At 44.8% G+C, this 15,579-nt stretch overlaps 1 protein-coding gene across 1 annotated transcript in view; it reads left to right on the plus strand.

Annotated features, from left to right (window-relative positions):
- Positions 1–14,843, plus strand: part of CDC16 (cell division cycle 16) — a 135,681-nt gene extending 120,838 nt beyond the window's left edge. The window contains exon 18 of the mRNA XM_078657874.1: positions 14,387–14,843. Within this exon, the coding sequence (XP_078514000.1) occupies positions 14,387–14,661 (275 nt within the window). The 3' untranslated portion in view covers positions 14,662–14,843. The remainder of the gene's footprint in view (positions 1–14,386) is intronic.
- The last annotated feature ends 736 nt before the right edge of the window (positions 14,844–15,579 follow it).

Below are 15,579 nucleotides of genomic sequence, written 5' to 3' on the forward strand. Positions count from 1 at the left end.
GTGACCAGATTCTCAAAACAAAAAACGGAGACAGGTCATAGACATAAAAGTAGGACTAGTTGACAGCTGTCATACGCATAGAAAAAGGACTACAATGACACCTCCCTCCACAGACCGAGATGAATCATTACAGACAACAAATCTGAGGTCTTTTATTGGCACCCCTCTCCTGTACGCGGCAGCATTAGTACTTTTTATTGCATTCACACTTTTAAGGACTATAGCATATATTTGCCAAAAATCAATAAAACATCACAGGCTAGCAAACGCCAGACTTGCTAGCTTTATCAATGCTCGTTTCTATAGCTGCGCGTCAGCACCACGTAAAGTACAACTCACTAATGTTGCTTAGTTGCTCATGACAGAAAAGCATGGGAGGTAAACTGCGGAATACTAAATTGCCAACGGGCAGCCATGGACCAATGTAAGAAAAACACTTCTCTCCAGGTAGAACTGCCTTAGGGTCATAAGGGTTGCAAAGGCTGGCCGACCACACAATCCTCCCACATTTGCTTGGCCACTGCTGGGATGTCATATTACCTTACTGGGGTATGCATAGTGCACTCTAGTCATTGGTATCATCTCATAGCGCAATAGTGTGAAGACCTGAGCAAAAAGCCCGAGCAGCACTGCTCGCCTCTTCCACAGGCGTTAATACTGCTCCTTTAAGTCCTTTTCAACTAAACAGTTTGCCGTGATCTGAAAGGTCAGTCAAAAGGTCAAGTCGTTGCTTTGATATGGAGAACACAGGATTTCTGTTCTGATCTTGGAACTGGTCGAAATGAATGGTTGGAGCTTGAGAAGGACGTTGGGGACGTCAACACCACATGTGTTATCGGACACTCATCCTAACATTCAGAAATATTTTAAAGTTTCTGTTTCGTGTACTTCTAGTTGGGACATCTGGGGGAGCAGCAAAAACAAAGCCTCAACAGATCACAGAAGTTCAGAAAGTTCATAAACTGGGGTTGCACCTTAATATCACTATTTCCTCCTCTAGTGAAGATTCAGTTGTGATGATATACAATTGTTCAAATATGGCAGGCACAATGATGTAGGTGGTGCTGCGTGTATAAAGAGAAGGGAAATCCCGAGAGAAAATGTCCCTCTTCTAAGGATTTCCCTTCCTGCTACAGCGCTCACCTTAGTGACGACATACCCCGTAAACAGTGCAAAGAGAGCATGCGCGTGCATGCTCAACCGTAACAATGGAAAACAGGAATATTTCTGTGTTTAACTCGGACATTGTTTGAAAACAGGGACATTTGAGTCACTTGGAGAAAAGTGTCGGGACACTTTTCCAAAAACGGGGACCGTCCTGGAAAAACGGGGACGTCTGGTCACCCTACTTCCGCCCCTCCGGATGGGGAATCCAAGAAGCTATTTCATCTGCCAGCTTAGGGCTGCGGTCGGTGAACACTGCATGCCTCTTGGGCCGTTATTTCCACTCTCAGACAGTTAGGCGCAGGTGCCGGAGGAGGCCCAGGCAGTACTCTCCCAAGCTATTGCTGCTGGGAGAGACGCAGCTAAGTTCAGCATCCGTTGTCGGCTTGATACAGCTGACTGGCTGGGCAGGGCGATTTCCACGATGGTGGCGCTTTGCGCCATGCCTGGCTGAGGACAACTGGCTTCTCAGGGGATGTCCAAAACACTCTGATGGACATGCCCTTTGATGGCATTCGCCCCTTTGGCAATAAAGCAGATAGTGCGTTGGAGCGCTTCAAGGACTCCCGGGCTACGGACATGTCCTTGGGCCTGTCGGCCACCCTGCCTCCTCCGCCTTCTGCTTTTCGCTCCTTTCGTGGCCACGGAAGGGGTGCCCTAACACATTTGTTCCAGAGCCACAGGCCTGCGCAGCAACAACCTCAGCGCGGCGGCGGGAAACTTCGAGGCGGTTCTGGGGGCCAGCGGGCTGATCAGTCCTCCTCCACCCTCGCAGCATCCACTGCAAATCCTTCCTAGTCCAGACTTTCAGGTCCAACAAACACCAGTGGGCGGCAAAATTCGCCATCATCTCCCCCACTGGCGCAACATCATATTGGACAAGTGGGTGCTGCAAATTGTCCGAAGGGGCTACTCCCCAGCCATTCCACCTCAGTACCTCCGCATGTCGGGGGACTATCTTGCGCTTCTTCGGCAGGAAGTCATGGCCCTCTTGGCCAAGGGGACCATCGAGTCCGTTCCTGGGCCAGAAGTAGGTCATGGTTGTTATTCCCACTACTTTCTGTTCCCCAAGAAGGACAGGTGCCTGCGTCCTATCTTCGACCTCAGGAACGTCAACCGCTTCCTCCGGAAGGAGAAGTTCAAGATGTTGACGCTAGCTCAAGTCTTGTCTGCCCTCAACCCTGGAGACTGGATGGTAGCGTTGGACTCCCAGGATGCATATTTCCACATCCCCGTCATGCCGACCCCCCGGTGTTACCTGTGGTTCACGGTAGGCCACAAGCATTTTCAGTTTACTGTGCTCCCCTTCGGCCTTACCAGCGCCCCTCGGGTGTTCACGAAAGTGATGGCGGTGGTCGCAGCTCATCTGCGCAGATCAGGGGATCCAGTCTTCCCCCTATATCAACGAGTGGCTGTTGAAGGCAGGCTCGCCCCAGACAGGCGTTTCCCACCTCCAGACTATGGCGACCTCCTGCATTTGCTGAGGTTCTCCATCAACGTGCCAAAGTCGCACCTGATTCCCTCTCAGAAGCTCCTCTTCATCGGAGCGGTTCTGGACTCGGTGCAGTTTCGGGTTTTTCCTCCCGAGCAGCGAATCCGGGATATTCAGGCTATGATTCCAATCTTTCAGCCTCTATCCTGGGTTTCGGTCAGGATAACCCTTCGGCTACTGGGCCTGATGGCCTCCTGCATCCTGCCAGTGGATCATGCCAGGTGGCATATGCGGGCTCTTCAGTGAGACCTGAAGTTCCAGTGGGCACAGCATCAGGGCAACCTGTCCGGTCACGTCCTGATCTCGGAGGGCACTGCATGCCAGTTGCAGTGGTGGCTCACGAATCATGATTGGGTCAATGGCAGATCGACCCCTCTCCCTTCCCCAACCGGAACACACAGTTGTGATGGACGTGTCCCTTCTGGGATGAGGTGGCCACCTGGGAGAGGCAGAGATCAGAGGCCTCTGGTCTCTGACGGAGTCCCGGCTCCATATTAACCTTCTGGAGTTTCGGGCGATCCGACCTGCACTGAAGGCATTCCTTCCCTCTGTGGTGGGGAAGGTATTGCAGGTGTTCACAGACAACACCACCGCCATGTGGTACTGCAACTAACAGGGCGGGGTGGGGTCATGGACCCTATGTCAGGAGGCTCTGTGCCTCTGGACATGGCTGGAACATCAGGGCATTTCCCTGGTGGTTCAACACGTGGCAGGTTCTCTGATCGCCAGGGCGCACAAACTCAGCTGCCAGTGCATGATGGATCACAAATGGCGTCTGAACTCGGACGTGGCGCAAGGTCTCTTTCAGCAGTGGGGAGAGCCTTGGTTAGATCTATTCGTCACAGAAGAGAACGCTCAATGTCATCAGTTCTGCGCGTTGGAATTTCCAAGATGGCACTCGCTAGGCGACGCTTTTCGTCGTGAGTGGAGTTGCGATCTACTATACGCCTTTCTGCCTATACTACTTCTTCCCAGGGTGCTGAAGAAGATCAAGCACGACCGGGACCAAGTCATTCTTGTGGCTCCGGACTGGGCCCGAAGAGTATGGTATCCCGAGCTACTCAGTATGGCGATCGATCCCCCGCTCTGACTGCCTCTTCGGGAGGATCTTCTGTCGCAGCAGCAGGGGAGGGTCTCCACCCAAACCTGTCCAGCCTCCACCTCCTTGCGTGGAGATTGAGCAGCGGCAGTTGTCGCCTTTTGACCTGCCTCCCGAAGTTTGTGATGTTATCTTGGCAGCCAGGCATCCCTCCACAAAAACGGTATACGCCTGCAGGTGGAATACATTTGTGGCATGGTGCACAGCAAAGGATGTGGATCCCCTTTCTGCCCCTTTTTCAGAGATCTTTATATTTCTCCTTTCTCTGGTCCAGCAGGGCTCTGCTCTGGGCACTGTCAAGGGCTTTCTCTCTGCCATTTCAGCCTTTTTACGGCTTCCAGATCAGCATTCCCTTTTCAAGTCCCCTATTGTAAATAGATTTTTAAAAGGCATTACTCATCTTTTTCCTCCTGTTCCTTTCATAATGCCTCAGTGGGACTTGAACCTGGTTCTGACCTATCTGATGTATGCTCCCTTTGAGCAACTTCACAATTATCCTCTTTGCCTTCTCACTTTAAAAACTTTCCTGGTTGCCATCACTTCTGCCAGACGAGTGAGTGAGCTCCATGCTCTTTCTTTTAAACCTCCTTTTCTCTCTGTCCATCCGGACAAAGTTGTTCTAAGGACTCGTCCATCTTTTCTGCCAAAGGTTGTCACTGCCTTTCACATTGAGCAGACCATCACTTTGCCCACCTTCTTTCCGCCTCTGCATCCCTCAAAAGAGGAAGAGAGGCTCCACCGTCTGGACCCAAAACTTGCGTTTTCATTGTACCTTAACCGCACAAAACAGTTCCGGGTAGATGACCAGCTCTTTGTTGGCTACGTGGGCGCCAAGAAAGGTCGGGCCGTGCACAAGCGGACCATCTCTCGGTGGGTCGTTATGTGCATAAAGGCATGTTACTCCTTGGCTAAAAAGGAGCCTCCGGTGGGGCTACACGCCCATTCTGCCAAGGCGACTGCAGTCACTACTGCTTTGGGACGGGAAGTCCCCTTGCATGACATTTGTCAGGCAGCTATGTGGGCCTCGCTGCACACGTTTACCAAGCATTACTGCCTGGACAGCTGTAACGACCGGAGTTTTAGAACAGGCAGCTCACCAAACGTGGCTAACCCAGTCGTCACGCAAATACACTCTTCCCAGGTCACTATTTACAAGATACTTGGAGGACTCACCTGAGAAGGTGATTCTCATAGCTATTTACAAGCCTATACCATTAAAACTACTCTCATGTCTTATCCTATATTTACCTCATCTTGTTCAATTTAACGTCTTTTGACTTATTTCTTTCTTGTCTTTCGACTTATTTAGTTTCTTGTCTTTCAACTTCTTTAATTTAACGTCTTTCGATGGCTGCCCTATCGTTTTCGGGCCTACAGGCCTGACTAACGGGAAAAAGGCACTAAGCCCTGTCAAAGCGCATAGTTAAGCCCTATAAATGAACGAAAATGTTACTAAGACTGAAATGGTAGTAGATTATAGTCACTATTAGTCTAAGAATAGGCTAGAAATTACCCTGGCGTTACACTCCACTCCTGACTAAATATACTAGCATTTAAGGATTAGAACAACAACTAATCTAGGGGGAGAAATCTCACATTGAATGTATGTCGTTTGTGGAATAATAGGAAATCAGCACTTCTAGTCTGACACAAAATTTGTTCATGTATGGCAAATGAAGTAGAACGTTCTAATGGTAATTGGGCACATTTCCCTATGTACCTGGGGTCACATGTCATATTATAACACACATCACTCTCAGTGATGTTATAAGTTGAAATTTGAAAAGTCATTGGGAGTTTTGGTTCACTTAGAACAGTACATGAGACACAATAACTGTAGGGTGTAAAGTCCGAATAAATGAACTCAGGATGAGCTCCAGATATATTAAAGAAATGTAGAAGGGAAGCTGTGGATATTGGGACAGCCACAAGGCACGTGGTGAGAAGATCATTGACGGACCTCATAGATGTCAAACAAAAATGGGATGAATTCGTAATAGTTCAGGCCAAGCTGGCCCAGAAATTAGTAGTAATGTCCCACGAAGCAGCAGAACGATGCCCTCTGTCCACATGGTTAATTCGGTCCTGGACTCTCTCTTGACTCTCGTCGCAGCAGACCCACGGGAGTCCAACGACGACACATCCGGCAGCAGCAATCCATATAATGATCTGCAATTCAAATATCAAGCATCACTTATTTTCGCAGATAACATTTATCAGCCGGGACTACATCCCAGCCTTCCTGCCCCTGGCCTCATCACTAATATTGTATTATCAGATCCTGTTGCAATAATTTCGGCCTGTTCAGGGGGATTATTCGGCGACTGCACCCACACTCTAGCTCCAGGGTTGTCGGTGGAACCAAAGCCACCCGTTCCGCGCATTGTTAATAGAGTTGGAGCAGTGCCCTTTTGAATCGCACCACTGAAAACAGGCATAATGATCAATTGGGCAATTCGATCAGTTTCTTGAATCATTATTTCAGAATCGCCACTGTTCAACAGGATAACTTTGATTTCTCCTTGATAATCACTGTCAATTACTCCACCAAGCACCTGGATGCCTTTTAAAGCTAAACCAGATCTCGGGGCAATCAAACCAAAATGTTCTGTAGGTATTTGGACACCTATTCCTGTTTCAATTATGGTAATCACATTGACTTTTAAAATCGTGGTTTTTAAAGAATGCAAGTCTAAACCTGCAGATCCAGGGGTAGCTCTACATGGAGCCAAGGCTCCAGGGGTGATTTCCCAATAGGACACTGTACTTTTAATCGTATTAGGTTTGACATCAGCTGCTGGAGGAAATAAACGCATTAAAGGAGAATTTGCATACAAATATGGTCTGGTATTCAAAATCAATAAAGCATCTGATAAATGATCTCTCCAATTCTTTAAGGTACCATCTGACAATTTGCGTAATTGATCTTTCAGCAATCCGTTCATCCGCTCAATCAAACCGGATGCTTGTGGGTAATAGGGTATATGAAACATCCAATCTATATTATTGTCGGCACAGTAATTTTGTACTAATCTTCCTTTGAAATGTGATGCATTGTCAGATTGCACCTGAAGTGGAGTACCATAATACAATGTAATTAAATCCAAAGTCTTCAATGTATTCACTTGTGTAGCATTCTTACAGGGGAAAGCGATTAGGAAACCGCTAAAAGTATCAACAACTGTACAAACATATTGGCAGTTTCTACTCATGGGTAAAGGACCAATATAATCAATCTGCCAAATCTGTGCAGGGGATTTGCCTCGATGCAACTGGCCTTTCACTATTTGAGGCACCTCTCTGTGTCGAGAATGTTGGCATATAGGACAGTGGAGTATGGTAGTTTTAATCAAATCAAGAGGAATATAAATGCCTCTCTCAGCAGCCCACCTGCTAGTAATTTTCTCTCCGAAATGTCCTGCTTTTTGGTGAGCCCATTTCGCCAAACCTGCCAAATCAGAATTTTGTTGGTCCACCACTGCCCCAGAAATTTTAGATTTCTCATCTGCAATATTATTGAACAATTTGTCAAGAGAATCAATAGGCATATGAGCATCAACATGAAATACGGTCACATTTCTTTGAGGAAGTAACTCACAAATTTCCTGCCATAATTCTTTACCCCAAATCTCTTTGTTGTGAACTCTCCAATTATGGGACTGCCACGTAGGCAGCCACATCACTAATCCATTTGCAGTTGACCATGAATCAGTTAAAATATAGCATTTTCCAGGTAATTCTTGTTTTAGAACTTGATAAACAGCATACAATTCTGCAAACTGACTACTTCGCCCTTCACCAGTAGTGCTCAGTAACTTTTGGGTTGTAGGATTATACGAGACTGCTTTCCAATGTCTCTTCTCTCCAATGTACCTGGCTGAACCAAACGTGTTTTCTATCCTCCACGGACAGATCATCGAACGGCATACCCCATTTAACAGGTGATTCCTGTACTACAGGTACAGAGAACTCATTCTCTCTCTCTCTCCCATCGGCGCCTGCGCCACTTTCTCATGCAACATTGCCACTCCTTTTGGACCCACACGAGCCCGGCCTTGTATATACCATTTCCACTTTATTATGCTCGCTTCCTGAGCATGTCCAATTCTATGAGTTTTTGGCGAACTCAAAACCCATTGCATAATAGGAATCTCTGGTCTCAAAATCACATCATGTCCAATGTCAATTGTTCAGTATCTACTAAAGCCCAGTAACATGCAAGCAACTGTTTCTCAAAAGGTGTATAACGCTCACCAGCATCCGGTAACTTTTTGGTCCAAAAACCTAGGAGTACTCTAGTTTTGCCTTGCTTCTGCCACAAGCTCCAATTTGCATACATATCTTGTACAGATACATTCAGATCCACATCAGCATCGCGCACTGGCCACAAATCCAAAGCATGCTGAATTTCTTCTTTCGCCAAATCAAACGCATCTTGCTGTGCTGTGTTCCATTCAAATGCATTCTTTTTACGTGTAACTTTGTACAAAGGGGCCAAAATCTGACTCAAATGTGGAATATGTTGGCGCCAAAAGCCAAACAAACCAATGAATTTTTGAGCTTCCTTCCTATTCTTAGGGACTGCAAATTCTGCAATTTTCTGTTTCACTTGAGGAATTACTTCTCTATTTCCTTCATGCCAATGAATACCTAAAAATTTCACATGTTGCGCTGGACCCTGCAATTTGTCAGGATTAATCTCCCAGCCTTTGTTTTGTAAGTGTGCAATGATTTGTTCAAATAGTGTTCGCACCTGATCTTGTGTCTCACCTTGGATTAGTATATCATCAATATAATGACACACCTGAACTTTGGGGTCAACAATCACCTCATCTAAATGCTCTGCCACCGTCCGATGACAGATTGTCGGACTATGCACGTAGCCCTGGGGAAGACTTCTGAACGTCATTTGACGGCCATTCCATGTAAAACTGAATTGTTCCTGACATTCGGGAGCAATTGGGATGGAAAAGAAAGCATTAGCAATATCAATGGTTGCATACCATGTTCCTGAATGTTTCTGAATTCTCTCAATCAAAGTAATAACATCAGGGACTACAACAGTCAGAGAAGGTGTATGTTTGTTCAATTCTCGATAATCAACTGTCATGCGCCAAGAATTGTCACTCTTACGGACTGGCCAAACGGGATTGTTCCAAGCCGAAGTAACAGGTATTATTACTCCTGCGTCCATTAAATCTTGAATGGTAGCACTGATCTCATCGTGCCCACCGGGAATGCGGTACTGTTTCATTGAAACCACTTTCGTGGCTTGAGGAATCTTAATCGGAGGCATTATTAAACGCCCAACTCTTACAGCTTTTGTTGATATGTAATAATCATGTCCAAATTTATAACACCCATCATCTAAATACAATGTCATACCTTTTAAAATATCAATGCCAATTATATATTCATCAAGAGGTACCACCAGTACATGATACTCTTTTCGGGGATTCCTTCCTATTTTTAACTCAAGTTTAGTTTGTACTGCGGGGGTCTCTTTACCACCTAATCCAGTAATCGTGTAGCCCTGTCCTTTAAACTTTTTTGGATTTCCAGAAATTAGAGTGGCCTCCGCTCCAGTATCCACCAATGCTCGGGCCCTCTGTATGTTTCGATGTTTCCAATAAATTTCAATATCTACATAAGGCCTACGGTCTTTACGAGACCAATTTCGCACTGGAGCTTGACCTACTTCCTAGTCTCGTTTACTGTGTTCTTGCGCCCAAGACAAATCAGGATAAAGATTCTCATATCGTTTGGGTACTGTCGCATCTCGTTCATATCCTAAATCTTCATGAAAAGGATTCTTGTCATTCGAAAAATATTGTGATCTTCTCTCAAGAGATCGTGATCTTTTATCTCTCATTCTCACCTCTGGGGATTGGTCTCTCTCTCTCCCTCTCTCTCGTACAGAATGGTCTCTTCTTTCCTCTCTATCTCTCTCTCTCCTGGAATAAGATGATTCATCTCGTGTCCTATCCCACTCTCTTTCTCTCCCACTCTCTCTCTCAGTCCCTCGAAACGATCTTGTATCATTGTCACTGCCATCAGAGCGGTTGTGGTCAAGGTCCTGTTTACGAACCTTCCTAGCACCTTCCTTCCTATCCAAGCCGCGCTTACGAAACATAGCCCACAGCACATTATTAGGCTTATCATGAAGGTCCTCCTCATGGACACCATCCTTAAGCAGAGCTAGATACATATCACGTCTAGTGAATAGGTAATTATTAGTGCGACCTTCCGGTCGAGACTGTCTTTCAGGTTTAATCCATTCACCCAACTCACCAAGTTCACGCACAGCTTCAATCACATCAGACACAAAGGATTACCAGTCTGATTAATCAACAAAGTCATCATCACTTGTTTGTAAGCAGGAGGAGAAGTACGAATTATTCTGTTCCTCACAGAAGTATTAAGCACACCATCCATCAATCTATGTGCCGTACCCAAAAAGATAGCGGTCTTCATGCATTCCTCTTTCAATCGCTGAGACGCATCTCTCAGAGTATACCACGGCTTGTCATTCAGAGGCCAATCAGATTCCGTCGGGTACTTATGATTGCAGCCGTCAACCGCCAACTGCAAGAGATTAGTCTGATTATTGCCATTATAATGGCAAAATGTTTCCTGAACAGTAGAATCAGAACTCAAAGTACAAAACTTCATCGCATCACCCTGATCTAATGAGATATCTGAAGCACCTGTGTCAAAAAGACGGACCATCCAAGTAAGTTAGGATTCACCCGACTTCTGCCGGAAACGATCCAAAATGTCATTCAGTTCTTGTTGTGTGTAATCTTCCAAGCTGTCAAGCAGAATACCATGGGGGCATTAGGATTGCCCTGCAATTTACGTCCATAAATCGGATGAGCAGAAATGTCAGTACGATCTGTAAAAGGGTCTCGACACTTATCGCGAGAAGGCGCATGCGCAACATTCTCCTCAGTTGAAGAAAATGAATCAGATGAATTCCAAACATCACCATCCCACTCGTCAGGATTCCAATCGAGCCCTGCCTTTGCAACAACCATACGTACTTTCCTAGTGTTAACCTTTCCACGTCTATGTCTATATTTGTACTTCGCAATGCGGACAGCAGCCCTTTCGGCCACAGCCTGATATGTCTCAAGTTTGTCACCGAGCAATTTATTCTGACATCGCAAAAGAGTAATATCATTTTGAACCTGAACAAACCGTTCTTCCAAAGACATATTCTCACATCGCAATCGGGAACAATTCTCATGTACAAGTCTGTACGCATTCAACAAAATCCAACCTCTCCGTCCCAACATGGGAAGCTCATTGCCCTTCGAAACCGGGACTTTCTGTAAGCACGCAACCACCTGAGCCGGCTCGGCATGTTCTAAGCAAGAATTCCAGTTCTCACTCAAACCAGTAGAATCAGCCCATTCATGCGCAAGCGCTTCATAAGCAGTCGCCTCCCAACCAGGAATTTCCACAGGCAATCGGAAAGGTGGTTTCACTTTTTTCGAAAACATATTAACTATATAGCACAAATCAAAACAAAAACAAAATCGATCAAAAATTATACAATCAATTAAATATATACAAAATCATTCACGGCGAGAACCTACGGATCCTCTTCAAGAAATCACGAAGGCATTCCCGCACCCAACAATCGAAAACGGTTCGTGACGCCAAATGTAACGACCGGATTTTTAGAACAGGCAGCTCACCAAACGTGGCTAACCCAGTCGTCACGCAAATACACTCTTCCCAGGTCACTATTTACAAGATACTTGGAGGACTCACCTGAGAAGGTGATTCTCATAGCTATTTACAAGCCTATACCATTAAAACTACTCTCATGTCTTATCCTATATTTACCTCATCTTGTTCAATTTAACGTCTTTCGACTTATTTCTTTCTTGTCTTTCGACTTATTTAGTTTCTTGTCTTTCAACTTCTTTAATTTAACGTCTTTCGACTCATTTCTTTCTTGTCTTTCGACTTATTTAATTTAACGTCTTTCGACTCATTTAATTTAACGTCTTTCGACTCATTTAATTTAACGTCTTTCGACTCATTTCTTTCTTGTCTTTCGACTTATTTAATTTAACGTCTTTCGACTCATTTAATTTAACGTCTTTCGACTCATTTAATTTAACGTCTTTCGACTCATTTCTTTCTTGTCTTTCGACTTATTTAATTTAACGTCTTTCGACTCATTTAATTTAACGTCTTTCGACTCATTTAATTTAACGTCTTTCGACTTAGTCCCTAACTCTTAGGATCGATATCACCTACGCTTCCCGCTGGTGAACCTGTTGTCTCTCAGTGGGGTGTTCTATGTGGGTCGGCGGTACACCTAAGGTACACTGACGATGTGTACTATTCCTAATTTAGAAGAGTTATCTAATTATCTTATTTGGGAGTTCTCTCCTGCTAAAAACCACCCAGTCCTCCATTTCTCAGTTACCTGCTAGAAGGGAACTCCTCATCCTTCTAGATGACAGCACCTGGTTGAAAAGAAAGGTTAGTCCTATCATGGAAACAGCACTCAAATATATGTTTTGGACATTATATCTTTATTCTACATTTAAACATAATAGCATTAGCAATCTAGACATGGTTGAAATTAGTCATCATCTATAATCTAAAAAGGGAAGAGAATGAATGATTATATGTATTCTATACTAACTCAGAACGCCTCACCTTGTACGTGCGTCTTTCCATCTCAGCAGCGGAGCTGATCCCTCTCTCTTGGGTCTTCACTCGCTCGGGACTCTGCTCTCCCACTATGGCTCACGAATACACGCCTGCACCGCTATGCCTCGTCTACGCTGCCTTGGTTCCGAAACTCGAACCCTCTTCTGGACTCAGTCTCTACCACTCCTGCATATTAGCCTTACAGGATTCTTGATCTCTTCCTCTCTTCATCGATGTTAACAATTGGTCACTAGCTCTTGGACCAACTTCATCTGTCTGCTCCACACGTTGCTCTCTCTCTGTCAGCTACTTGCTCTCTGATAATATATCTCTCCCTTTCTCTATGGAAATTTCCAGCCTTAGGCCGACTCCCACCGAATTCCTGTACCAGTCGCCGGCCGCTTACGTCGTCAGCAGTGGCCACCTGCATTTTGCGTCTACCACCGAAGAGCAAAATACATTCCTTCGATAAGGGCCGGTCTTGACCGGTTCTCCACTAGCGAATAACAAGTTAAATTCTAAACATTACCTTTGCTCTGCAAGCGCCTCGGACAGACGAGGCAGCTATCTAAAATGAACGAGGCAGCTATCCAAGATGGCTGCCCTATCGTTTTCGGGCCTACAGGCCTGACTAACGGGAAAAAGGCACTAAGCCCTGTCAAAGCGCATAGTTAAGCCCTATAAATGAACGAAAATGTTTCTAAGACTGAAATGGTAGTAGATTATAGTCACTATTAGTCTAAGAATAGGCTAGAAATTACCCTGGCGTTACAACAGCCAAGTGCGGAGACGGCCTCTTTGGCCGTTCTGTTTTCCAGGACTTTCTGGCGTGATCTTGGTTCTCAGACCCACCACCGGGGTTGGTATTGCTGAGGTATCTATTCTAAGGTAAGGAATCTATCACTACGTGTTTCTTTCAGATGCACAAGTTACTTACCTTCGGTAACGATATATCTGTAAGAAACATTAGTAGTGATAGATTCCTTACCGCCCCATCCATCCTCCCCATTCTGTGAACGTATTTCTAGGGTTAAGGTCATCCCTTACAGGGCCCTAGTTTCATGGCACCAGTGGTCCGTTTCTTGCATGGCTCTGCATTACTGGCGCGGGAAGTCGTCTACAGAACTGACGTGGGCTTGTCTAAGTAGCTCCAGCGACGTCATCCAAACGCCAACGATGCATGCGTAGCCGCACAACGACGCCTGCCGGCGTGCAGGGGTACTGCTGACGAAAACTTTCCGGATCCAGTGTGACACCTGGGGGTAATTCTAAGGTAAGGAATCTATCACTACTAATGTTTCTTACAGATATTTACCGAAGGTAAGTATCTTGTGCTTTAGGTCAATTATAATGAAAAAATAAATTCTCAAAAAAGGAAGTGTAACAATAAATGAAATACTTAACTCCTTCCTGTTTGGTTGTCTGTAGTGCCAAGAAAAAAGTTGAATATGTAGTTAAGAGCACAGGGAATTAGACAAAACAGACTTTGCTTAGTTAAGAAGCACATTCAGTCTACAGAAGACAGATTTCTGAAGCTACTGCCAACAAGTAAAGTCTGATGGTGCAACATTCACTGATTATCGGAACTTACACCTGCAACACACAAGGATGTGGTCTAAAAGATTGAATCAGGACTTCTTTCATTAGAGAAAGGTATGTACCTTACTTACCAGGCGGCCTTGGATTATTCAGATGTGAACAATGAACGTACCCTTTTTTTTTCATTTATACCCCTGGACTTATTTCTTGTGACGGGCATAGTTATAGGTCTCAGGTCGTCAAATATGTTTAATACACCTGGACGGCACGTAGAAGTCTTAAACTATATTTTGTCTCGTTTTTCTTCAGACAATGTAAAAAGCTTTGGGGTTGTATTATGTACATTGTTCTTTAGAATCTGTTCTTCCATCTGGTAATTTGCCAGTGTTTTTTATTTTATTTTTCTTTGCTTCTAGGGACCGAAATAAAGGACAAGTTGAGGTGTTATGATTTTGACGTACACACCATGAAGTCTTTAAAGAACATTATTTCTCCTCCGTGGGAAGAGCGAGAGTTTGATTTTGAGAGGCAGACCCTGGATGAAAGTGGTATCATGGCCTTGGAAGTATCGAGCCACCAACCAAAGTCTACGGATGCCCAACCCACTCCTCAAGTGGATGACACACTTGAGATTGAGATGAATGAAAGTGATATGATGTTAGAAACTTCCATGTCGGACAGCGGCACCTGAGCCCAGTCACAGCACTGATTTCATTGTGACAATTCTAGGATATATGGATTTGGAATTCTGTTTGTCACTGCTCATGTTTGGAGAGTTTATTATTTTTATACGACGATGAACTTAAAGCCGTGGCACAGAAACAGCTGTGCTTGTCCGCTCTGAAGAATTTTTTAATAAAGGATTAATTCTCATGTTTTCAGGTTTGAAACATGCAGAAAGCATTTAAACAACTATGTTTCTCGCCAATGCTACCATATTGGTAAATTGGAGCAGGTCCATGACGTGTGACTGGCCATGCTTCCACAAAGCCTTAAAAAGTGTTACAAAAAACTGTGAAGAAAATTGGTGGCCAATAAATGAGATGAAGGTAAGGTGTCATAGTTAAACATATTGCAACGTTGGTATGGCTAGATTGCTGTATGTGCTATAAGGGAATTAGATTTTTATAAGGGAGTGTTTGACACTCCTTCAGAAAAAAATGGAGAAACACTAGTAAATTGGTATTGTTTCCAGGGAGAATGTTATTTGGTTTTCAAAGAAATTGCACATACCCTTATGTCGCCATGTGAATATAATTATCTTTGTAATTGAAGGTGTCTTTAAGTACTCCAAATTGTATGTCACAAGGTGGAATTATTTTTTTGAAATATATTTTTATTGCAGGAATCAATCATAGTTACAATTCAATCACCCGAATGGTGTGCCAGTGCAGTTACATCGATGAAAAAACTCTAATATCTAAACACGGCCATTCAGCCCACAACCCGGAGGTCAGGCGGCATGTTCTTCGGATCAGCGCTTGAGAGTGCAGCACTCTGTGAACGTTAAACAGGTGAGGATATATAAATCTCGTCCGCTTTTCCAAACAACCTAGGTAAACTCCCTTCCCCCCCCCCCCCAACAAATAGACCCCCCCCAGAGGATCGA

This window comes from Lissotriton helveticus, chromosome 8 (genome assembly GCF_964261635.1).
Source record: "Lissotriton helveticus chromosome 8, aLisHel1.1, whole genome shotgun sequence".
Taxonomy (NCBI): domain Eukaryota; kingdom Metazoa; phylum Chordata; class Amphibia; order Caudata; family Salamandridae; genus Lissotriton; species Lissotriton helveticus.